General features: G+C 51.1%; 1 protein-coding gene across 2 annotated transcripts in view; it reads right to left on the bottom strand.

Moving 5' to 3' along the window:
* Positions 1-26087, bottom strand: part of Trim67 (tripartite motif containing 67) — a 52834-nt gene that overhangs the window by 6939 nt on the left and 19808 nt on the right. The window contains exons 2-9 of one of the 2 annotated variants that reach the window (XM_045150232.1): positions 19529-19624; positions 13144-13266; positions 11343-11453; positions 9837-9996; positions 6959-7104; positions 4081-4219; positions 2955-3258; positions 44-206 (exon numbers count right to left, since the gene is read on the bottom strand). In XM_045150232.1, coding sequence (XP_045006167.1) covers positions 44-206; positions 2955-3258; positions 4081-4219; positions 6959-7104; positions 9837-9996; positions 11343-11453; positions 13144-13266; positions 19529-19624 — 1242 coding nt within the window. The remainder of the gene's footprint in view (positions 1-43; positions 207-2954; positions 3259-4080; positions 4220-6958; positions 7105-9836; positions 9997-11342; positions 11454-13143; positions 13267-19528; positions 19625-26087) is intronic. The other variant, XM_045150233.1, reaches the window with a different exon arrangement.

The raw sequence follows: 26087 nt of genomic DNA, 5'->3' as shown, positions 1-26087 counted from the left end.
GGGAGTGAGCAGGGCAGCTGTGGTCTGAGGGGCGGCAAGGTACCTGCACGTTGCGGTTGAGGCTGAGGGCGGGCATGAAGACCCCATCGACGTGGCTGAAGGCCGTGGGGCCCTGCTGCTGCCCGTTGATGAAAAAGGTCAGGGTGTGCTTGTTGAGGTCCAGCAGCACTCCGACGGTGGCCCCCTTGCACACGCCGCCTTCCGTCCTGGGAAGAGAAGCCCAGGAAAACCCGACATCACACCCAGCCTGTGGTAATTCAGGATCATTCTAAAGATGCTGGGAACATTCTCACCCAACACCAACTCCCTAGGTACGTGAGCCTTCTCTTGTCTTGTTGCTAGTGAACAGGCCACACGAGAAGGCACTGCTCTGAGGGACCCAGGCTGCACGGCCCCTTGTTATCCACAGTGCGGTGGTGTGAATGTGGAATGAACACCATGGCCTCTCGTACTTTCGATTAAGCCTCCTGCTTTGGCCCCATCTAGTGGAGCCTTTGGGAAGTGGAGTCCTGCTAGAAGAGGTGTCTCCCTGGGGCGGTCTTGGGGTTTATAATCTAGCCCCCCAGCTGGTGCTAGCAAGCTCACTCTTCATAGTTCCTTCCGGCTGATGTGACGACACTGATGCCCTCTGTCTGCTCGTATCATGCTTTCCTCCCAATGATGAGACTTCTTGCAACTGTAAGCTGAAATAAGCCCTTTCCTTCTGTAAGCTGATCGGGTGTGTTGTCCCAGCAACAAGAAGGTGACCTTGGGCTGGAGAGATGGCTCAGCAGTTAAAGGCACTTGCTTGCAAAGCCTGATGGTCTGGGTTTGATCCTCCAGTACCCACGTAAAGCCAGATGCACAAAGTGATGCATATTTCTGGAGTTTGTTTGCAATGGCAAGAGACCCTAGTGTGGCCTACTCTGTCTCTCTCTCTTTCTGACTCTTTCTCTATGTTTCTCTGTGTCTCAAATAAATAATAAATAGGTTTTTTGAAAAGGAGGTGGCTGCTACACATAATATCTGAGGTCTACACAGCTGGAAATTGGTGTTTGTGTTTGTGTGGTGTTTGTGGAGACAAGCCCAGGACTGGCTGTACCAGCCCTCAGGCACTTTGAAAGGACCCATTCCCTTCCTTTCAGCATTCCAGAACCATCCTAGGGCACTCAGATAGCAGGCAACATATGGCAAGAGAAGGGGTGTTGAGTGGGGAATGAAGTACCCTGTCTTGGGCACCATGCCACGAGGGACCAGGCCGGCATTGGAGCACTTGGCAAATGTTTGGAATATGACATTCCTAGTATAGGGAAAATCTGTAACCTTGGGTGGGGAGGAACTTTGAGGAACCACCCTCCCAGTGGATGCCCTGTGCCCCATCAGCAGACTTTCCCTTCGATGTGCCAAGGGCTCAGCTAGCATCAACGTTGCTCTGCTCTGGAAGGAAACCATGTGTTCTGGGTTAGGTCTGAGCTGAGTGTCAGTGACAGAAAGTCTCTAGAAGGACTTGGTGGTCCGACCAGGAGGGTGTTCCGTGGTAGGGAGGGTGTTCAGAGGTGTCTTAGGGCCTGGTGGAGCTGTGTCCAGCAGGTGCAAACTGAAACTGGTGCTGGGTTGTTACTACTGTTTTAATAAAATCCACCAAATGGTAGTAATGACCAGTCAGGAGTACAGAACTGTGATTTCCACCCCAACCCCAGCCTGAAGCCAAAGTGCCGGGAGGGGGGTCCTCTGGGAGGGCACTCACCTGCGCTTGCCCCACACCTGAGACACTGGAGACAGGAGCTATCCCTCCCTCTGCTACCTTCTAGCCCCACTGGGACACCCAGAGCCTGGAAAGCTCAGTGGTGGTCTAAGGACTCCACAGAAACTCAGAGGTGTGCCTTGGGGGTTAAAGAGCTCCTACCACTTGGGCTGGCATTATAGAACCTGAAAGGAACATTCATTCTCTCTGTGGCTGGACCTGCCTAAGCTTGTCGCATCATGTGCGAAACTGGCCACAGTGACTGGGCTTGGGTGAGCGCTGGGCTCGGGAAGGTGCCCTGCTTCCTGCCGGGCCAGGTGCAGCGCGCGCTCGTGCTAATTTTGACCATCCGCATGGAGGAGCCGGGAGCTGGCTGGCCTCGAGCTGGCACACACGAGCTGGCGGGTTAGGGTCGACTTGGCCCGCTGGATCAGCCCGCGCCTCTTGGTCAGCCTGCACCCCCATCAGTCTGTATTATGTGGTGAGCTCCATGGCCCAGTTAGAGGGCGCTGATGCCCCTGCCCCAGGCCCTTGTAAAGAAGGGCGTGGCCAGCGAAAAGGCACTGAGGAGGGGGAGACCTGACAGCCCTCAGGTAAGTTCCTAGCCAGACTAACCCTAGCTTCCCTGCAAAAGAAACTAGGTCCCCTTCATTGTGTGTGGGGGGGGGGGGCGTGGTTCTCACGGTTGTTTGCAAGAGCAATGTGTGCTGGTTTCACAAACACAAGACACGCAAGAGCCTCAAGGAACCAAGCAGCCCAGCCAGGAGGTGGCACCCACTCAGGTCAGCTCCTTGAGGCTCCTTACCCCGGCCCACGGCAGTAGCAGCAGCCGTCATCCACCCAGGCAACCCACCGGCCATGGCAATGACGTGCGCCCCCTCTGTGGGGAGACAGGCTCATTAGTGGTGGGCAGTGGCTCAGGCTTGGCTTAACGTTTGAAAAGAAAAGCAGGGCAGGTCCCGTAAAAGAGGCACAAGCTAAGTGGCCTACCAAAAGCCACGGCGTTGCCGTCTGGGTGACGGGGCTCCCGGGCCCGTGTTGTTACATTGCCATCACATACTCTCACTTGGGCCACCGACAAAGAGTCGCTCCTGCCAGGTCATTGTCAAAGCCTTCTGGGGACCAGAGTGCGTGAAAACAGCTCCCTTTTCCTGAAACCTGGCCATGGGGACAGTACAGGGGGCCCTCACCCCCGAATCCCACCTTCCGGAAGGGCAGCCGGGCTGCGCACCTGTTAGTGTGGGAGTTGCAGTGCATGAACCAGCTGCGGTTGTTGTCCACGTACATGGCCCAGGCCTTGTCGTCCTTGCCCAGCATCATGTCTTTGACCACGCTGGCCCTGGCCACCCCGAAGGCCGGGTCTGGGTGGTTGTCATAGCGGTCCACATGCAGCTCCCAGTAATGCACCCCCTTGGAGAAGGCCGCAGTGCCCAGCACCACCCTGTCGTCATAGCTGCTGCAGGTAGCTGTCTGGTTGTCATTGGACAAGATGATGTCTCGGTGCCCAGAGTTGGGATCAAATGTGAACCAGGCCACTGGAAAGGAAGGAAGGAGTCAAGAATCTCTTTCTGCCTCTCCCCCCTCCACCCCAGGCTGGCTGTGAATTCTGTCATCCTGCCCCTACTTTCTGAGTGCTGGGCTGATAGGCACAGAATACCATACCCGGCTCTCTGCCAGTCTCTAGGGTACTTAGGGACAGATACCCTTGCTCCTACAAGAACAGTGGTGCTCAGCATCCAGTGGGATGTCCACATGTGCCCACACACGGGCACATGCTCCCTACTCTGTGTCCTGTTCCTTCAAGTTCCCTTGCCAAAAAGCCAGCCTGGCCAAGGAGCACACATACTCAGGCAGGCAAACTTCCAGCAATCCTGGCTCCTGGCATCTTCCCAAAGACACTATTAGGACTGAGGGACCAAGGGGCTATCTGTGGCTATCTTGTTAGTGAGCCCATCTCACGGTTGGGGGATTGAGACAAAGAGGTGACGTGATGTGGCCAGAGCCACAAAGCTTAAGTCTATTTCTGGCCCAATGGGTGGTGGCCCTGCCTTCCACTTAGTACCCCTCACCACTGCCACCAGAAGGTGGGAAGTGAAGTCTCGCTCTGCCATTATGATCACAGCACAGAAGACAAGAAAGGAAGGTGAGCCGGGCGTGGTGGCGCACGCCTTTAATCCCAGCACTTGGGAGGCAGAGGTAGGAGGATCACCATGAGTTCAAGGCCACCCTGAGACTACAGAGTGAATTCCAGGTCAGCCTGGACCAGAGTGAGACCCTACCTCGAAAAACCAAAAAAAAAAATAAAAAAAATAAAAAAGAAAGGAAGGAAGGTGCCTCACTGGAGACCCGGTGCTCACCATCTGACGTCTGCAGGACGACGGTCTTGCTGTACGGCCCAACGCCAGAGGAGTTGAAGGCTTTGACCCTGGCATTGTAGGTACTGTTGAAGTGAAGCCCGTCGATGGTACACAGGGTCTCCTTGCCCACATACACTTCCTGCAAGAGTCAAGACTGCTCGTGAGGCCTTTCAACTTCCTTAAATCCCTCCCGGCAACACCAGAAGTACAGCTAATGGAAGTACCGAATAACAGATGTTCTGATCTGTTGTGCCCACCTTTGTGGGCCCTAGACTTTGCTCAAGTCAGGCAGGAACCCTTTCATCTCGTTGCCTGGTCCTGCCTGGGAAGCTGTTGGGGGTGTAGAGTCCTGGGAGACAGGGGCTTGCAGGTCTGGAGACAGCTAAGGATGATGGCTGAGAATGACCTGCCTCTGTGATCAGCAAGACCAGAAACTCCAGAGCCCTGGGGGACACCTAGGCCTGTGTCCCTTCTCATCCCTGAGGTTGGCATCTGCCCCTTGATCCCTGTCACTGCTGGTTCCTGGTTCTCCCCGGAGGGTGAGACTTTCCTGCACCGCACCCCAGTTTTCATTGCCTAGGTTTTTCTTTGTGCCCCATTTACTCCCAAGCCTCTCTTATCCTATTAAAACCCCATTACTGGTTGTATCTTTTATTTTATTTTATGTTACTTTATAGGTTGTAGCTTAAGTGTCTCCCAAAAGCTCATGGTTTGAAGTAAACAGCTCAGAGGTAGAGCCTTGGGGAAGTGACTGACCCACATGGGCTCTGACTTCATGGATGACTGAGTCCGTCGCTGCGCCCATGGCTCAATGAGTTTGGTCAGCCGCTTTGCTCTGCCGCGTTTCCCACCAGGATCCTCTGCTTCCCAGAAACCCAGATACAATGGTGACAAGGGAGCATGGAGCAAAACCTCTGAAGCTGTGAGCCAAGCTAAATCTTTCCTCCTTCAAGTTGATCTTTCTCAAGCATTTTGTCACAGTATCAGAAGGCTGGCTGACACACCCTCCATGTATGGCCCTTTTGTCTCCTCTCATAGGTTCCATGCTGTGTAGTCTATCTGAGGACTCTTCCCTGCCTGCCTTTTGGGGGCTCACTCTTCACTTGTCACATTACCAGTAGTTGTAAAGTTGTGTAAGGTTTCTTCATTTCCACACAGCCCCATAACACTGTTACCATGTTTCCCATTTGGCACATGGGAAGTGGAAAAATCGGGGTGCTGGTGGAGGATTGCAGCTAAACAAGCCAGGGGCCACCATTCCTGTCTGATGATGCATTTACTCTCTTGTCCCTCTCCAGCCCTGGCCCATGGCTCTGGCTTTGCCAGTGGTCGTGATTCAAGGAGGAACAGCCATCTTTCACCTCCCATAACCTTAGCGTCTCCAGTCTTTCCTGGTTGCCACTTCTGGTATCTGATGGCGGGGGGATCCTTAATCCTGGTGCCCTGACTCCCCAGATATACAAACCTCTGCACCAGCCCACAGTCTGCAGCCCTGACTTGAACTGTACTGCACTCCCTTGATGGCCGTGTCCACACGAAACAAGGTTCCCAGTCATGGCTGTTTCCTTAACTCTTATATGCTTGCACATTTCAAACAAACAAACAAAAAAATTCTGAGTGTATGGAAATCCCTTTGCAGGGGATCCAAACCTTCTGCAAGGTTTGCTCAGCTGCTGGGGAAGGAATTCAAGCACTTCAACCCTGCAGGGTTTCTGCGTCCTTCAGGGCTGCAAAGGAGGGGCTCCCTGGAGGCCCAGTGCTGTGCTCTCTGGGTGAGGCACTTGGGCCCTACCTAATGTGGTGTCTCCAATGGTTGGTGGGCTGGTCCAGGGCTCCTAGCAGGAGGGGAGGGGTGAATACGCACTCAGCCTTGCTAAGAACCTCACAGTCAACCACGACAGTCTGCCAGTGGTGATGTGTGAAAGCCCAATACCATCCCAATGTGGAACCCTATTTTTGTTTGCCTGAGGCACAAGCTCACTCTGTAGTCCAAGGCTGTCCTCGAACTCATGGCAATCTCTTGGCCTCAGCCTCCTGAGTGCTGGAATGGCAAGTCGTGTGCTACTATGCCCAGCTAGAGCCCGTCTTTCATGTGCATTCTCTGTGCCCAGTGCTCTGCCAGGCACTGAAGGGGCCACAGGAATGCATTCCGCTCCCGAAACCTGCCGTTTGTAGTCAGAACCACCCCAGTAGCAAAGTCAGAGAGTCAGACAAGAGGGGCTCTGGTAAAAACCCATCAGGAGGGGCTGAGGAGATGGCTCAACGGCTAAGGGTGTTTGTTGACAGTGTGGCCAGCCCAGGGTCAATGCCCAGTGAACGTAAAGCTGGATGTATAAAGTGGCACATGTTTCTGGAATTGCTTTGTAGTGGCAAGAGACTCTAGTGTGCTCACACTCTTTCCCTCTCGCTGTCATAAGTAAAAAGCCATCAAGGGAGGTGTGCGCTGGGCTGGGTTACAAGGAAGCAGGTACACTCCGTAGCGCCTTCTCTGAGCTCTGTCAGCCCCACACTTGTCTTGGTAATGACAGGAATCCCCCCAGCATGTCCTGACACAAACCTCTGCCTGCAGGCTGCAGCCAGATCTCCTGCTGCAGGAAGCCCCATCTCCCACAAGCCCTGAACAGCTGGCTGTCTTTGTCCTGGTGGCCAAGACACTTCTCTCCTTCTTCTTGTAGTGCTGGGGTTGAGAGCAGCCCCACAGGCTGCCTCTCTCCAGGTCTGTGTATTAGAATTCTAAAACAAGCAGCTCGCCACTCACCTGGGGCTGCCCCCAGATCAGCATTCCTCTCCCACAACTGTCCCACCCATCAGCAGGCCTTATCGGGAGCTGCCCCATCAGCCTAACTCACCCGGAACTGCCCCCCATCAGGGAACTCACCCGGAACTGCCCCCCATCGCCGTCATCCAGCTCCAGGATGTAGCCATCCGCAGGGCTGTGGGTGAAAGGTGGCGTCCTCCATGCCAGGGTGACACTGTTGTTTCGGGTGCAACACTTCTCCAGTTGCAACAGGGGTACGGGTGGCACTGTGACAAGGATCACTTGGGTCAGCACACTGTGACCTCCTGGAGGCCCCAGTTTGATCCCCACCCCCACCTCAGGTACCCTGGCCCCTAGCGGATAGCAAGGCTGAGTCCACCCCTCCTTCACCATCTCCCCCCAAAAATGTACTCATCTCAGGCTGCCAGGGTGTCACGTGACACGGTGGGGCCTGTGCCCTGAGGGAGGACGTCTGCTTTCCTACCTGCCCACCAAGCCCCCGGTGTGGGCTCCCAGGGCTGGTCTGGACAGAGTCATACCAGCCCTTGCTGCTGAGGCACTGCAGGGACTCAGGCAGAGGAACCCTGTGAGCAGGGCAGGAGACCGAGCAAGAGCCAGCCTGCAGCTGATACCTGGGCGAGGAACGGGGCGGGGGGGGGGGGGGAGAGCTGGGGTGCATATTTTATTTTATTTTATTTTATTTTATTTTTTTTTTTTTTGGTTTTTCGAGGTAGGGTCTCACTCTAGCCCAGGCTGACCTGGAATTCACTATGGAGTCTCAGGGTGGCCTCAAACTCACAGCGATCCTCCTACCTCTGCCTCCCGAGTGCTGGGATTAAAGGCGTGCGCCACCACGCCCGGCTTGGGGTGCATATTTTAATATCCCCCAAAGACCTGTGTGCTAATGGCTTGATCACCAGGGTGGGGCTACTGGGAAGTGGTGGAGCTTGCAGAAGATTTCCTGGGAGACTGCTATGTCTCTGGGAGTGTGCCCTGGATGGGGAAAGTAGAACCTCAGCCCTTTCCTCTTTCTTTCTTTTGCTTCCCGCCATAGCAGGCTGCCTCATCTCAGGCCCAAAGCATTGGCCAATCACAGACTACGATCTGCAAACTGTGAGCCAAAACATCCCTTTCTTCCCACAAGTTGATTATTACAGATGTCACAGACAGCTGACTGACACAGACAGGGAGTGAAATGCAGAGACATGTGGCAGCTTCTGAAGGAAGCTTTGCAAGGTCAGGGACTGGACCCCTGCATGGAAAGCAGTCTTTGACAGCTCAAGGGGTGAGGGGCTCAAATCAAGTATGCCTTGAGCTCTCTTAAGCTGAGCAGGAAATTTCGTGTGTGTTCCAGCTCTGTTTAGGCTCAAGAGATTCTAGAAGGTGATAGAGTCTAGCATGGCTTGTTTTCAAGATCAGTGCAGGAAAGGCTGTGTCTTTCAATTCGGCTCCAAGAATGAGGTCGTCGCCTCTCAGTGTTGGCTGATGACCCAGTTGGGTGAAATTTGTGTTGGTCACAGGCAGCTGGGCACAGCCTGCCCCTCCCTCTGCCACTTGGCTGTAAGAGACCTTCTCCATTTTAAATCTTTTATTTTTATTCACTTATTTATGTGACAGAGAAACAGGGAGAGAGAGGGAGAATGGGCACACCAGGGCCTCCAGCCACTGCAGATGAATTCCAGACACGTGCACCCCCATGTGCATCTGGCTAGTGTAGGTCCTGGGGAATCAAACCTGGGTCCTTTGGCTTTTCAGGCAAATGCCTTAACTGCTAAGCCTCCCTCAAGCCCACCTTCTCCATTTTGTTCCTCTTAAACCCTACAGTTCTTTGGGTAAGAATCAGTACCAACATCCCCCAAGCATCTTTCCTGGTGGGGGGGGCACTTTGTGGGTATAACCATCCCTCCATGGCTTCTCTCCCATCCTGCAAGCTTCCTCCTACTCCGTACACTGTCTCACTTACACCTGGGGTGGGCGGCATTTCCAAACCTCACCCACATTTAAGCTTCGTGGGAGTGAGCCTGAGGGTGTGCAAGGAACTTGCTTTTCTGTTTGTTCAAAGATGGCTACATGTTGCGCAGGTGAGGATGGGCTGAGGTCACAGCTGTGGCTGTCTTCCCTCCAGAGCGGGCCCTGAACATCTCGAGGGCAGTGGCGAGCAGGACAGGAGTCCAGTTCTGGCCATCCCTTGTGAACTCTGCAACTGGCCAAGTTGTGCAAACTTCACTAACCCTGGCTAGGAGTTTCCACCAGCTCCCCGGACCCCAGTGCTCCTGTCCCCAGTGTTCTTTCTTCTCTCCCGTCAGGCCTGCTTTCTCTTCCTGTGGCAAAAAACTCTTTCTTGCCTCAGGGCCTTGGCATTGTCATCTCTCTGCCTCCTGCAATGCTCTTCCCCAGGGCTGCTTCTCTTTCCCGCCCTCCTCTCCTTCTCCCTCCTCCTCTTACTCCTCCCTCTGGTTCTTTTTTCCCCTCTTCCTCCCTTCCCTTCTTCTTCTCCTTCCTCTGCCTCTTTCTCCTGCTCTGCCTCTTCCCCTCCCCTTTCCTCTTCCTCTCCTGCCTCTCTCTCTGCCTCCCCCTCTTCGTTCTCTTGCCCCCCCTCTTCCTCTCTTTCCTCCATATCCTCTCCTCGGCACACTCACAACCTCTACCATGGTCCCCCACTGCTGTCCACAGCGCCTGCTGTGCATTGCTAAGCTGCTCACACTCCTCTCTCTGGAAGCTCAGACCAGGAGGGAGGTCACAGCATTGTCCATGCTGCGCCGCGAGGGCTTGGCTAGCCAGGTCCATTCCACCTGTCCATTCTGGTCTTTGTCCGGCCCTCGTTGTATAACTGGAAGCTCAGGCTTGGCCCCAGCTCACCCAGTCTGATCAGGACCCGCGCCCTCTCATCCTTCACTCTGCCAGCCAACATCAACAGCCGCCACTACCACCAAGCTGCCCTTGGCCTGGTTGCCTCTTGAGGAGAAAGCACCACTGAACAAGACCGACCACGGCTCACCCCTACATTTCATCTGGACGAAATCCAGCTGGTGAATAGCCTGCAGCAGTGGCTCGCTGTCCAGGGTCAGGTCAAACTCCGCAGACACTTTTGGCTCCAGGGCACCCTTGACCCACTGCTCCTGAGACACCTGCACGCGCTTGATCAGGGCGTCGGAGATCTAGAAGGGAACACAGGGAGAGGGTTTGAGCTTGCAGCCAAGGAGCTGGGTAGCTGCCACAAGGAAGGATTAGACTTTTGTTCCTGAGCTCAGGGACAGGAAGGGGTTGGATTGAGCCATGACCGAGGTTAAATGACCCCTGTTCACTGACCACTGGCTACAGGAAGACACAATATATTGTTCCAGCCATAGTTAAACCTCATGGTCATGGTAATGTATTTTTTTGTTTCTTCGTTTGTTTTCGAGGCAGGGTCTTACTGTAGTCCAGGCTGACCTGGAACTCACTATGGAGTCTCAGGGTGGCCTCAAACTCATGGCAATCCTCCTACCTCTGCCTCCTGAGTGTTGAGATTAAAGGCGTGCACCACCACACCCGGCTCCTCTTTGTTTCTTTACAGCAACGTGACCACATAAATACAATAAAAATACATTAATAGCTGGGCGTGATGGCGCATGCCTTTAATCCCAACACTCGGGAGGCAGAGGTAGGAGGATTGCCATGAGTTTGAGGCCAGCCTGAGACTACATAGTGAATTCCAGGTCAGCCTGGGCTACAGTGAGACCCTGCCTCGAAAAACAAAAAGAAAAGAAAAGAAAAAAAGAAACAAAGAGGAGTTAATGGAACTGGACCCTTGGTGAAATACATGATGCTTTCTTCAAACATCCTTCATGACCTCTGGCCAGACCTAGTACTTTGCAAAGTGAAACAGACTAGTTATCTGCCCCAGGGTGGAAAGAGTGACCCCCAGTTCCGCTCACTGGGTCTGAGCCATTCCCTGCAGCAGCAAACCCTGCTGCCTGCACTTGCTTGCTGGGCGGTCCTGCCTCAGACATCAGCCTGCGCCCTTGAAGAGCCCTGATCTTGTGCACAGCCTCTTGGGGAATAAGCAGTGGCATTCATGTCCCCACAGATGGACTGAATCATGGCCATGTTCCCAAGGACTCATGACCCTGAGTCACCCTGAATGCTGCAGCAGCAACCCCCACCTCCAAAGGCGCACTGTCTTTGTGGGCAGCCTGTCACAAGCCAGGCCTGCAGAACTCTGTACAGCAAGGCGGTGAGTCAGGTGGATTCTACCACTTGCTTCTCCCCTTGTGATCTGCTCAGCTTCTTCCTATTTGTCGTGAGAGGAGATTAAGTCACCTCACTTCTTTATTTAGTGGATGCTGTCGGATTGGGCTCCTGGTGAGCGAGGTGACAGCTCAGGTCCTTTGGCTTCAGTAAGCAAGGCAGAAGCTGAGCAAGCCCCAGCCTAAGAGGGACTGAGCCCAGAACGGGGCTGCTTTGGGGAGAGGCGAGTTGGCACTGGGGGAAGCCGCTGGCTGCCCTCCAGGGGCAGGCTCACCTGCAGGAACCCGGAGGGGTCGTCTTCTTTGATCACCTCCAGGCAGTACTCCATCAGCCCCGTGGACTGGCGCAGCTTCAGTGTGCAGTGATTGATCTGGTCCCAAACCATCTACAGCAGAGAGAGGCCTCTGAGGGATCCGCTTACAAAGGGGGGGACGGCCAACCCCGCGCGGGTCCCAGCACCACTTCATGACCTGTCCTCTGCTTCACCCTGAGCTCTGTGTATTTTCCTCACTAGACAATAAATGGGCCACTTTCCACACTACAGACTTTCTGAGCACCGGACTGCTAGGTGGACGTGACCTATGACACCCCGTGTTGACCGACTTCTTGCCTTGCTCTGCACGGCGCCTGGTCAGGGGTGACTGTATGGAGTTGGCTGTTGCCCCTGCACACTTGGTTTCCTCTCAACACTCAGCCTTCCCTCCTGCAGGGAGTACTTCCTGAGCAAAGTGTGGTGGCACATGCTGGTCATCCCAGTACTTGAGAAGCTTGGGCAGGAGGATTGCTGGGGGTATGAGATCAGCCTGGACTAGATAGTGAGTTTGAGAATAGCCAGTCCTTGTCTCAAAATTAAATAAACAAACAGACAAAATCACTGCTTGCTGAGCTGTGGAGGTTAACTCATCTGGTCGAGCATTTGTCTAGCATGCATGAAGCCCTGGATTCAATCTGCAGCACTGAATAAAACCTGGTGTGAGTGATGGCCGAGGTGGCGCACGCCTTTAATCCCAGCACTCTGGAGGCAGAGGTAGGAGGGTCGCCGTGAGTTCGAGGCCACTGTGAGACTACATAGTGAATTCTGAGTCAGCTTGAACTAGAGTGAGACCCTGCCTTGAATAAACAAAGCAAAACAAAACCTGGTATGATGGTGCGTGCCTATGATCTTAGCCCTTGAGAGATGGAGGTTAGAGAAACTGAAGTTTAAGGTTATCTTTGGTTACATAGCAAGTTTGAGGCCAGCTTGGTCTACATGAGACCCTGACTCAAAATAAAGGCCTGGAGAGGTGGCTTATTGGTTAAGGTGCTTGCCTGCAAAGCCTAAGGACTCAATGTTCAGCTCTCCAGGTCCCATATAAGCCAGATACAGTGAAGCAAGCATGCAAGGTTGCATATGCCCACAAGGGGGCTCATGTGTCTGGAGTTCAATTGCAGTGGCTGGAGACCCTAGCATGCCAATTTTTCCTGTCTGTCATCTATCTATCTATCTGTTTGTTTGTCTATCTGTCTATCTATGTATATCTCAAGGGGGGGGGGAAGGTTAATTGGGCTTGCCTCAAAAAAATAAAAAGGAAAAAAGAAAATCAGACCCATCGATTTTCTTTCTGATTTTCTTAGGAGATGCCTCTAGTACAGAGCTGCTTGGACAATGACAGCCCTTTACCAGGTCAGAGCATTCACAGGCATGGTCAGGATCATGGTGCCTGGTGAGGGGCAACAGTCACTGGTCATACATATTATTGCTGATTATTGGTGCCAGAGCGAGCTTGAGGAAGGGGGTAGAGCTGGAGTCCTGAGGGGAGTTAACCCACCCCTGCCACCTCTACTGGGCAAGAGGAGATAGGAGGAGTTCCTCCGCCAGACCCAGGAACCCCGAGAAGATGGGCAAGGGTGGACTTCTGACTTGATAACAGCAGAGTGCTGCAGCCTGCCTTGGCTCTGGAGAGTGATCAACCCCTCCTGACACATTCATTCACTCACTCAGCCACTCCACTAAGACAGCCAGTGCCTAAGGCAGTGCCACCCCATCCTGGGTACAGAGGACAGGATGGGTATGGAGTGTCGTCACTGGGGCGTACCTTCAGTTTGTGCTCCCTCTCTTTGGTCACCTTGGTAAGTAGTTTGGCCTTCTGTCGAGTCAGCGCGTCAACCAGGGCATCACACTGAGCCACCAGGCAGGCTTCGTAGTCCAGTCCATTTTCCTGGGGAAGCAGACAGATGTAGTGCTAGGGCGAGTGGCCAGTGTCCTCTGAACATAACTCAGAAAGCAGTTTTCCAAACAGCTCATCTCAGGCTATCTGTACTGTTGTTAAGTTGGGGACAATATAACATGCCTGGGGGAGGGGATCTGTGAACCATGGCACATCTACATGGAGGAATATTCTGTAGCCATCCAAACCTGTTTATAGAGCACTGGGGATCCTGACCAAAAAGAAGAAGAAGGAGGAGGGCTGGGGTGACGGCTCAGCCATTCAAGGGATTTGCTTGCTCAACCCACGGGTCCAGGTTCAATTCTTCAGTACCCACTAAAGCCAAAGGTGGAAAGTGGCGTAGACACATCTGGAGTTTGTTTAGGGGCAAGAGACGCTGGTGTGCACATGCACATACACACATGCAAATAAATAAAAAAAATAAAAGAAGGGCTGGAGAGATAGTTTAGCAGTTAAGGCACTTTTCTGCAAAGCCGAAGACCTAGGTTTGATTCCTCAGTACCCATGTAAGGCAGATGCACAAGGTGGAACACACATTTGGAGTTTATTTCCAGTGGCTAGGGACCCTAGTGTGCCCATTCACTCTCTCTCTCTCTCCCTCCCTCTCTCTCTCTCTCTCTCTCTCTCTCTCTCTGCATCTTTCTTTCTTTCTCTCTCTCAAATAAATAAATAAATACAATCGGAGCAAATAAATAAATAAGGAAGGAAAGGGAGTTGGAAAGATGGCATAGCAGTTAAGGCACTTGCCTGCAAAGCCTAAGGACACAGATTTGAGTCCCCAGTACCCATAATATGTTTGCAGTTTGTTTACAGCGGCTATGTACAGAGCTGTGGGGTTATGACCTCATGCTATGCACAGAGCTGCGGGGTCATGACCTCATGCTATGCACAGAGCTGCGAGGTTATCACCTCCTGCCGTGCACAGAGCTGCGGGGTCATGACCTCATGCCATGCACAGAGCTGCGGGGTTATGACCTCATGCTATGCACAGAGCTGTGGGGTTATGACCTCATGCTATGCACAGAGCTGCGGGGTTATGACCTCATGCTATGCACAGAGCTTCAGGGTCATGACCTCATGCTATGCACAGAGCTGCGAGGTTATGACCTCATGCTATGCACAGAGCTGTGGGGTTATGACCTCATGCCGTGCACAGAGCTGCGGGGTTATGATCTCATGCGGTGCACAGAGCTGTGGGATTATGACCTCATGCCGTGCACAGAGCAGCGGGGTCATGACCTCATGCCGTGCACAGAGCTGCGGGGTCATGACCTCATGCCATGCACAGAGCTGCGGGGTTATGATCTCATGCTATGCACAGAGCTGCGGGGTTATGACCTCATGCTATGCACAGAGCTGCGGGGTTATGACCTCATGCTATGCACAGAGCTTCAGGGTCATGACCTCATGCTATGCACAGAGCTGCGGGGTTATGATCTCATGCTATGCACAGAGCTGTGGGGTTATGACCTCATGCTATGCACAGAGCTGTGGGGTTATGACCTCATGCCATGCACAGAGCTGTGGGGTCATGACCTCATGCCATGCACAGAGCTGCGGGGTTATGACCTCATGCCATGCACAGAGCTGCGGGGTTATGACCTCATGCTATGCACAGAGCTGTGGGGTCATGACCTCATGCCATGCACAGAGCTGCGGGGTTATGATCTCATGCTATGCACAGAGCTGTGGGGTCATGACCTCATGCCATGCACAGAGCTGTGGGGTCATGATCTCATGCTATGCACAGAGCTGCGGGGTCATGATCTCATGCCATGCACAGAGCTGCGGGGTCATGACCTCATGCCATGCACAGAGCTGTGGGGTCATGACCTCATGCCATGCACAGAGCTGTGGGGTTATGACCTCATGCCATGCACAGAGCTGTGGGGTTATGACCTCATGCCATGCACAGAGCTGTGGGGTCATGACCTCATGCCATGCACAGAGCTGTGGGGTCATGACCTCATGCTATGCACAGAGCTGCGGGGTTATGACCTCATGCTATGTACAGAGCTGTGGGGTTATGACCTCATGCTATGCACAGAGCTGCGGGGTTATGATCTCATGCTATGCACAGAGCTGCGGGGTTATGACCTCATGCTATGCACAGAGCTGCGGTGTTATGACCTCATGCTATGCACAGAGCTGCGGGGTCATGACCTCATGCCATGCACAGAGCTGTGGGGTTATGACCTCATGCTATGCACAGAGCTGTGGGGTCATGACCTCATGCCATGCACAGAGCTGTGGGGTCATGACCTCATGCTATGCACAGAGCTGTGGGGTTATGACCTCATGCTATGCACAGAGCTGTTGGGTCATGACCTCATGCTATGCACAGAGCTGTGGGGTCATGACCTCATGCTATGTACAGAGCTGTGGTGTTATGACCTCATGCTATGCACAGAGCTGCGGGGTCATGACCTCATGCTATGCACAGAGCTGCGGGGTCATGACCTCATGCTATGCACAGAGCTGTGTCCCTGAGTCCTATGTTGACCCAAAAAGCCCTAGAATGTGACAGTGTCACTATTTGGAGACAGCATCTTTAAAGAGGTCATGAAGTGAAAATGAGGCCATCAGGGTGGCCCCTGCCCAATCTGACTGATGTCCTTGTAAGAAGAGGAAATCAGGACACAGATGCTCACTGACAGACTCCGTGTGAGCGCATGGAGATGAAGGTACCATCTGCACGCAAGGAAGAGCAGCCATGGAGGAACCCCCAAGCATCGACCTTGGGCTTTGGCCTTCAAAACTGAGAATGAATTCCTGCTAGTGCAGCTGCCCGTCTCTAATATTTTGCAATCAGAGCAAAGCAACCTGTCTTGTGTCTGTGAAACCGAAGCCTAGTGACTTAGCATGCCAGCTGGGAGCCAGGCCTGCCTGCCGTCCTGCACTTGAAAGGTGAAGCAGGAGGATCGTGACTTTGAGGTCAGCCTGGGCTACATACCAACACTCTGTCTCAAAAACAAACAGAGCCGGGCGTGGGGGTGCACACCTGTAATCCCAGCACTCGGGAGGCAGAGGTAGGAGGACCGCTGTGAGTTCGAGGACACACTGAGACTACATAGTGAATTCCAGGTCAGCCTGGACTAGAGTGAGACTATCTCAAAAAACAAAAAACAAAAACAAAACAAAACAAACAACAACAAGAAAAAAACATGGGCAGAAGAGATGGCTCAGTGGTTAAGGCACTTGCCTGCAAAGCCTGGTGAAGTGAGTTCAATTCCCCAGTACCCATGTAAAGCCAGACACACAAAGTGGCACATGCATCTGGAGTGTAGTTGCAACGGCTAGAGGCCCTGGCACACCCATTCTCTCTGTAGCTGAGTGTAATGGCGCACACCTTTAATCCCAGCACTCAGGATGCAGCAGTAGGAGGATCACCATGAGTTCAAGGCCACCCTGAGACTACATAGTAAATTACAAGTCAGCCTGGGCTACAGTGAGGCCCTACCTCAAAAAAACTGAGAGAGGGCTGGAGAGATGGCTTAGCGGTTAAGCGCTTGCCTGTGAAGCCTAAGGACCCCGGTTCGAGGCTCGGTTCCCCAGGTCCCACGTTAGCCAGATGCACAAGGGGGCGCACGCATCTGGAGTTCATTTGCAGTGGCTGGAAGCCCTGGCGTGCCCATTCTCTCTCTCTCCCTCTATCTGTCTTTCTCTCTATGTCTGTCACTCTCATATAAATAAATAAAAAATGAACCAAAAAAAACAGAAAGACTGGGGCTGGAGAGATGGCTTAGCGGTTAAGGCGTTTGCCTTCAAAGCCAAAGGACCCACGTAGGCCAGATGCACAAGGGGGCGCATACATCTGGAGTTCCTCTGCAGTGGCTGGAGGCCCTGTCATGCCCATTCTCTCTCTCTCTCTCTCTCAAATAAATAAAATATATTTAAAAAACTGAGGGGGAGGTCCTATGGCTGAAGTCTGAGTTAGGGGCCTGTTAAGGTTATTGTGGGTTTTTTTTTGTTTGTTTGTTTGTTTGTTTTTCCCTATAGTTTAGGTATGGAATGTCTTCCAAAAGCCAATTGTTAAAGGTTTGGTCACCAGCCTGTGACATGCTGGGAGGCAGTGGGATCTCTGGGGGAGGGGCTGGAGTTTAGAACCGTGGCACACCCACGCCCTTAATGGGAGTATTGGGCCCCACAGGCCCTTTTCTCTCTCTCTGTTTCTTTTCTTTTCTTTTCTTTTTTTTTTTTTTTTTTTGACTTTTCGAAGTAGGCTCTCACGCTAGCCCAGGCTGACCTGGAATTCACTATGGAGTCTCAGCGTGGCCTAGAACTCACGGCAATCCTCCTACCTCTGCCTCCCGAGTGCTGGGATTAAAGGCGTGTGCCACCATGCCCGGCTCTCTCTCTGTTTCTTGTGCCACACACCTACCCACCATGCAGCCCCGTGCTCCTGCGGGCCCAAAGGGATCAACAGAGTCATGGGACTGACACTGCCGAAATGGTGAGCAAAATGAAACCTTTTCTCTTCATAAGCTGTCAGACACCGTCACAGTCATGGAAAGCTGACTAACGCAGTTCTCATAGGCTGATTAAGACTTTGGGACAGGGCTGGAGAGACGGCTTAGTGCTTAAAGTGTTTGCCAGCAAAGCCAAAGGACCCAAGTTCAATTCCCCAGGACCCATGTAAACCAGATGCACAAGATGGTGCACGTGTTTGTTTGCAGTGGCTGGAAGCCCTGGCATGCCCATTTTCTCTCTCTCTTCTTGCAAGTAAAAAAAAAAAAAAAAAAATTCTTTTGGATTTTTGAGGTATTTTCACTCTAACCCAGGCTGACCTGGAATTCATTTCGATCCTCCTACTTATGCCTCCCCAAGTGCTGGGAATAAAGGCATGCACCATGCCCGGCTGTTTTTTTTGTTTTTTTTTTTTTTTTTTTTTTTTTTTTTTTTGGCTAAATAAAAATAGTTTTAGAAAAGAATTCAGGGACCCTGGGGAGATGGCTTGGTGGCTAAAGGCACTTTCTCTGCAAACCAGCATCCAGGAAAAGCCAGATACAAGGTGGCACACATATGTAACCCAAACATAACCCAAACATGCCTATCTCAGTGGGAGGCAGAGTCATGAAAATTCCAGGGCTCCTGGACCAACTAGTCTGGCTTCCCAGCAGCAAATAAGAAAGAGTGAGTGCCAAACAAGGTAGAAGGAGAGACCGAGCACTCCAAGGCTGTCTTCTGACCTACACAGGGCACATGTGCATGTTCATACAAACACACATACATTGTATACACACACACGCACACTTTAAAAAAGAATTTGGAAATAATTCAGAGGTCTTGAATTTTATGTGGTGATGTACCTCTGAAATCTCAGCTCTCAGGGGGCCGAGGAAGAACCGTAACTTTGATGCCAGCCTAGGCTACACAGCAAGAACTTGTCAAAAAACATAAAGAAATGAAAAAAGAAAAAGGTTCAGGGTCCTCAGCTTCTTTCTCCAGCCAAGCATGCAGATGCTTTAGGGACTCCTTGGTACCAACTGTCCCTTTGTGTGTGCACATCTGTCAGCACTTGGTCCCCTACACACAGAGCTCCCCAAAGCCAGACACACTGCTCTTAGGTACTGATCGAGGTCAGTACCGGACACATCTGCTTAGGAAATGAAGTGTCTGTACTTTGCTGCTCTGACTACAAGGGCATGTTTGGGTACAAAACGTGTCACATGCATGTCAATGGATTGAGAGTGGAACCTTGAGCATCCACAGCAAGACACATCAGTCCTGCAATGTTTATTGCTTTAAAAAAAAAAATGAGCTGGGGGCTAGAGAGATTGTTCAGTGGTTAAAGGCACTTGTTTGCAAAGCCAGGTGGCCCAGGTTCGATTCCTCAGTACCCATGTAAAGCCAGATGCATAAAGTGGCAGATGCATCTGGAGTTATTTGCAGTGGTGGGAGGCCTGGGTGAACCCCCTCTTCACTATCTCTTTCCTTTCAAGTAAATAAAAATAGAAAAAGCAAAAATAAAAGGTTAATGAGCTGGAGAAATGGCTCAGTGGTTAAAGGTGCTTGTTTGCCTGGGTTCAATTTCCCTATACCCATGAAAAGCCAGATGCACAAAGTGGCACATGATTCTGAAGTGGCAAGAGGACATGGCACACCCATTCTCTCCCTCTCCCCCTCTCTTTCTCTGTCTCTGCTTGCAAATAAATGATAAGCACACATTTTTGGAACGCTCACCCAGCCCTCCCGTCCTTCTTCCTTTGCATGTTTTGTCCATGTCCATGTGCACACGTCAGTACACGCTCACCTGGATCTGCTGCAGAATGTTCTTGAGCTGAACCAGGAACTCCTTTGCCTCTTTGGCCTTGTCTGAGACTCCGTTTAGGGCCTGAGACAGCTGGGCCTGAAAGAGACAGGCAATGGAGGAGGTTAGTTGTAGAAGGAACGCATCACACCTCTTCGTGAGAGACTGAGGTGAGTGGAATGGGCTTCTTAGGCAAGAGGTGAGCTCCAGAAGACATGGACCAAAACTGGACATAAAAAGCAATGGATGGTAGCAGTCTCTCCAGCTGGGTCAACTCAAGACCCTGAGACAGGCTATCAAGATAGTGACAGTGGTTGACTCCAGATGAGCCAGCTCACTGTGCCCAAAACAGGATATAAAGAATGACAGTTGGGCTGGAGAGATGTCTTAGTAAAGCCAAAGGACCTCAGCTTGATTCCTCAGGGCCCACGTAAGCCAGATGCACAAAGTGGCACATGCATCTGGAGTTCGTTTGCAATGGCTAGAAGCCCATTCTCTCTCTCTCTCTCAAATAAATAAATAAAAATCAACTAAAAAAATTTTTTAATGACAGTTGAGGCTAAGGTGTGTCTTAGTGAGTAAGAGCACTGGGTATGCAGGCATGAGTACCCTAATTCACTCCCCCAGTACCCATGTAAAAAAGCCTGGCATGGCTGTGCACATCTGAACCCCAGAGCTAAGGAGGACAGAAACAGAATTGCCGGGGCTCCCTGGACAGCTAATGCAACCAAAAAAACAGGGAGCTGTAGGTTCAGTGAGAAATGAGGTGGACGAGAGGCAGCGGAGGACACCGAGGTGCCCTGGCCTCGGTATGAATGCACCTGGCCATGTGGATCTGAACACACATGCACATACCTCACACACACTACACACACACCAAAAATGAACTGTGGGGGCTGGGGAGATGGTTAGTGATTACAGGTGATTCTTATAGGGCTGGAAGGATAGCTTAGCAGTTAAGATATTTGCCTGCAAAGCCAAAGGACCCAGGTTCGATTCCCCAGGACCTCGGTTACCCAGATGCACAAGGGGGCGCACAGTTTGCAGTGATTGGAGGACCTGGTGCACCCATTCTCTCTCTCTCTCTCTCTCTCTCTCCCTTTCTCCATCTTTCTCTGTCAAATAAATTTTGTAAAAAAATTTAAAAAGGCGCTTCTTATATAGTATGCTAATGCTAGTTCAGTATTCCTCAGCACCCACATAAAGATGAATGCAAAATATATGATCCCAATATACCTGAGACAATGGGAAAGGAAGCCAGGAGCAACCAGAGTCCAGGGGCCAGCTAGTCTGGCCTTCATCTGCAGTGGCAAGAGATCCTGCCTCAAAGGTGGAAGAGGAGCACATGTACCTCAGTCAAGCTAGGCAAGCACTCTACCACGTCACTATAACCTCAGCTTTTGATTCTGAGATATGATTTATTTTTACCTTTTTATGAGAGAACAAGTGAGAGAGAGAGAGAATTGGCATGCCATGGCCTCCAGCCACTGCAATTGAACTCCAGATGCATGTGCCACCTTGTGGGTATACATAACCTTGCACACACGTCACCCTGTGTGTCTGGTTTACGTGGAGTCTCGGGAGTTGAACAAGGGTCCTCAGGCACCTTAACTGTGGAGCCATCTTTCTGGCCCAATTTTTTTTTTTAATATTTTTTGTTCATTTTTATTTATTTATTTATTTGAGAGCGACAGACACAGAGAGAAAGACAGATAGAGGGAGAGAGAGAGAATGGGCGCGCCAGGGCTTCCAGCCACTGCAAACGAACTCCAGACGCATGCGCCCCCTTGTGCATCTGGCTAACGTGGGACCTGGGGAACCGAGCCTCGAACCGGGGTCCTTAGGCTTCACAGGCAAGTGCTTAACCGCTAAGCCATCTCTCCAGCCCCCAATTTTTTTTTTACTCATTGTTTTGAGATATGGTTGTGGTAAGTTGCCTGGGCTATCCTTGAACTCATTATGTAACTGAAGCAGGGCTTAAGCTTGTGATTCTCCTGCTCCAGCTTCCTTGATGGCCTGGCTAACAATGATTCTGCTGATAAGCTCTTTTTTTTTTTTTTTTTTCAAACTGCCGAGTTGATTTCTTTTTCCTGCTACAAAGACCTGCAGCTGCTGTGTGGTCAGGTGAAGCATGCACAGCCAGCTACATTACACAGTGATGTGTGCTGAGCCTGGGTCCACTCGGGCCTGTAGGGATGGCAGCGTGAGGGCCCCTTCTTTTTCTCTACCGCGACATGAGTTGGGGCTTCTGACGCTTGAATGCTGACTGTGTAGGACGTCTGATGACCTCTGGCCCTGGGCAGTAGAGAGGAGCAGCTAGGCTGGTCAGCCAAGATATCCAAGCCGCCAGTTTCAATATATCACGCCACCAACTGAACCTTCTTGGCTTGGACTCAATTCTGAGGTCAGACAGGGGGAGGAGGCAGGGCTATGTGGTGATTTGCCAGGAGCTAGCTTCCCATCTAGGACAGGCTGTGGGCAGATGGCTGCTCCCCATTCCAACAGGGGTCAGCTAGTGCCCAAGGACCTTGAAGAGCTCACTCTAGCAGAGGAGCTGGGAAGTCCATGTCCCCATGCGGCCGCCTGGGACATGGGCTTGTCAGCTTCTGTTGAAGCCGGCAATGTGAGGAAAAGAAGAGAGAGGGAGGGTGGTGAGGGATGCTGTCTTTTCTGTCAAAGGGTTAAAAGAAAAGCCCACTTCTGGAAGGATGCCTTTCTATAGGAAAACCTCCTTCTGAGTTTACTGTCCTTGAGACCAGAAGAGTTAATCCTGTAGACGAAAGCTTCTACTGTTGCATTTGGTAAAATGCCCCTAAGCCTTCTCTTCCTTTAAGTTTCCCCTAGAAACTGGGTCATTTTTATATATGTCAGCCAATCATACAAGAGTGGGTGATGGGGCAGACACGGGACCCTTGCTTTAGGAGATCTAAGTGGCAGCAGACCTGCGGAGGCTACACGAGCTCGCCCGGACTCCAGAGAGCTCAGCACCCTTCTGCAGAAGTAAACGTTGCCTTGCCGATATACTTCTGACCATGTGACCATTCTCTGGCCCTAGAATGATCTCTGACAGGAGCAAGGCCATTGCAGCACCTTCAAGACACAAACCAGACTGGCGCGGTAGCTCATGCCTATAATCCCAGTGCCAGAAGGCTAAGATAGGAAGATTACAAATTGGAAGTCAGCCTGGTCTACATGACAAGATAAATCCGTGAAAAAATGAGCTGGGGGCTGGAGGGATGGCTTAGTGGTTAAGGCATTTGCCAACAAAGCCAAAGGACCCGGGTTCAATTCCCCAGGACCCACATTAGCCAGATGCACAAGGTGACGCATGTGTCTGGAATTTGTTTGCAGTGGCTGGAGGCCCTGGCATGCACATTCTCTCTCTCTCCCCGTCCTTCTTTCTCTCTGTCAAATAAATAAAAGATTAAAAAAACTGACCTGGGGGGCTGGAGAGATGACTTAGTGGTTAAGACATTTGCCTGCAAAACCAAAGAATCCCGGTTTGATTCCCCAGGACCCATGTAAGCCAGATACACAAGGGGGTACATGCATCCAGAGTTCGTGTGCAATGGCTGCAGGCCCTGGCATGCCCATTCTCATTCTCTCTCTCTCTCAATCTAATAAATAAATAAATAAAATATTTTTTAAAAAATGGATCTGGGTTCCAAACAGAATCAGCTCCAGTAAGCTGAGCATTTAGGAGGTGAAAGGTCTTCCAGTCACATGACTGAACCAGCCACATCTGGCCTGGAAACTCCCCCTTGGCCTTCCCCATGCCATGTTCCCCACAAGCAGCCATCTTACATCCAATAGTTAAAACCAGCTACCCACTGGACTATTGGATGGCTCGGTGGTGAGGCAGCTACAGTCGGGCTCGGGGTGGCAGGGAACAGATCTTGAGACCAATACTGAGGGAGCCAGGGAATAGAGGCGGAACTGACAGAGAAGACATGCAGATTCAAGAAAGAGTGGGTGTAGTGGATCATGCCTGTAATCCTAGCACTCAAGTGAGTGAGGCAGAGGGATTACCAAGAGTTTGAGCACAGCCTGGGCCACACAGTGAGTTTTGGGCCATCCTTGCTACAGAATGAGATCCTGTTTGAAACAAACGGACAAGCAGACAACAGGGACAAACTGACTTTGCATACTCTTCCCTGTGATGTACCCTTCCTCTCCCCTTCGGTTACAAGGGTCGGGGGTCCTCGGAGACTCTCCTCAGGTTTCCAGCCCCTATCTGGCCAAGGGACCCTTTCCCAGGCAGTCCTTGCCATGTTCCATCCTCCTATCATTCTGCGCTAACTTTTCCTAAAGTGTTTGGTCTTGGGAGATGGAGACCTTACTTGCCTCATCTGTGTGATGTTTACTAAATAGTTATGGGGAAAAAATGGCTTATTTTCAACTTGGACAACATGTCAGGAAAGTTTCTAAAATGAACCAAGGATCTGCAGCAAAGACAGTTCATCAGAGTTCAGTTTCGGGCTGGAGAGATGGTTTAGGGGTTAGGTTGTCTGCGAAGCCTAAGAACTTATATTTGAATCTCCAGGTCCCACGTAACCAGACACAGTGATGCAAGCACGTAATGTCACATACGTGCACAAGGAGGCGCTCGCAGCTGGAGTTCATTTGCAGCAGCTAAAGACCCTGGAATGCCCATTCTGTCTTTCTGTCTGTCTCTTTCTCTGCCTCTTTCTCTCTCTCAAAATAAATAATAAAAAAGAGTTCTATTTAGAGTTTTAACCTGACATGCAATATAATGGTCCTTGGATTCCACTGATATTTTGTGGGAACTTACTATAAAAGGACCTTTGTTTGCCACCAGTCTCATAAAAATATTTTTATATTTTATTATTTATTTATTTAAGAGAGCGGGAGAGAAAGGCAGATAGAAAGAGAATGGGCACAGTAGGGCCTCTATCCACTACAAATGAACTCCAAATGCATGTGCCACCTTGTGCATCTGGCTTTAGGTAGGTAATGGGGAATCGGGTCCTTTGGCTTTGCCAGCAAGTGCCTTAACCACTGAGCCATCTCTCTAGCCCTCATAAAGACATTTTAAAAATATTTATTTATTTGTAAACAGAGGAAGACAGACAGACAGAAAGAGAATGAGCTCACCAAGGCATAGTGCCACTAGAAACGAACTCCAGATGCATGTGCCATTTTGTGCATCCAGCTTTACATGGGTGCTGGGGAATTGAACCTGGGTCATTGGGTTTTGCAGGCAGACGTCTTAACCACTGAACCAGCTCCCCAGCCCATAAAAGCATTTTGATGTGAACACATATGTGATGTATACAAAATATCTCAAACCATCACTTTTAAATACCTTTATCATTTTGCACTACAGCACAAGAAATGGATTTTAAGAAAAGCAAACCATTCCCAGAAAATACAGAAAAGACTTTCAAAGGAGACTCAGACTGTTGTGGAATCAATATTTACCTCTTCAGCTACCACGCACTGTTTCAGGTTCATGCACATCAGGGAATGTCTACCTCTGTGGTTCAGGCGTCAAGGGGGAAAGACCAAAAAAGAAAAGTGTTTGGGGCTGGAGAGATGGCTTAGCGGTTAAGCGCTTGCCTGTGAAGCCTAAGGACCCTGGTTCAAGGCTCAATTCCCCAGGACCCACGTTAGCCAGATGCACAAGGGGGTGCACGCATCTGGAATTCGTCTGCAGTGGCTGGAGGCCCTGGCACACCCATTCTCTCTCTCTCCCTCTCTCTCTCTGCATCTTTCTCTGTCTGTCACTCTCAAATAAGTAAATAAAAAAAAAAAAGTGTTTGTTTTCATTTTTTAAATCAGGGCTAGGGGAGGTAGCCTCATGGGTAAAGTGCTTGCCTTGCAAGCATGAGGACCTGAGTTCTAGTCCCAGAAACTACATTAAAATGCCAAGTGAAGCTCGGTGTGGTGACGCACACCTTTAAGCCCAACACTTGGGAGGCAGAGGTAGGAAGATCACCATGAGTTCAAGGCCACCCTGAGACTAGAGAATGAATTCCAGATCAGCCTGAGCTAGAGTGAGACCCTACCTCAAAAAACCAAAATAATAATAATAAGAATAAGAAGAAGAAGAAGAAGAAGAAGAAGAAGATAAAAATAAAGCCCAGTGTGGTGGTATGAACCTGTAATCCCAGCACTGGGAAGGTGGAGACAGGAGGATTTCTGGAGCTGAAGTGCCAGCCTGGATTATTTGGTGAACTTACGGCCAATGAGGGGTCCTGACTCAAAGAGTTGGGCAGCTTTCCTGAGGATGTCACCCACAGTAGTCCCTCTGCATGCACACATACATGAGCATGCATACACACACGCACAGTAAATAAATAAAAATAGTGAGCTATGCATGGTGGCATACACCTTTAATCCCAGCACTCAGGAGGCAGAGGTAGGAGGATCACTGTAAATTCAAGACCAGCTTGGGACTACACAGTAAACCATGTCAGCCTGGGGCTACAGTGAGACCCCACCTCAAAAAAAAAAAAAAAGAGGGGCTGGAGAGATGGCTTAGCGGTTAAGGCATTTGCCTGCAAAGCCAAAGGACCTAGGTTTGATTCCCCAGGATCCA

Source organism: Jaculus jaculus, chromosome 5, assembly GCF_020740685.1.
Source record: "Jaculus jaculus isolate mJacJac1 chromosome 5, mJacJac1.mat.Y.cur, whole genome shotgun sequence".
Taxonomy (NCBI): Eukaryota; Metazoa; Chordata; class Mammalia; order Rodentia; family Dipodidae; genus Jaculus; species Jaculus jaculus.
The sequence above is the reverse complement of the archived record's forward strand: the minus strand, read 5'-3'. Positions and strand labels throughout refer to the sequence as shown.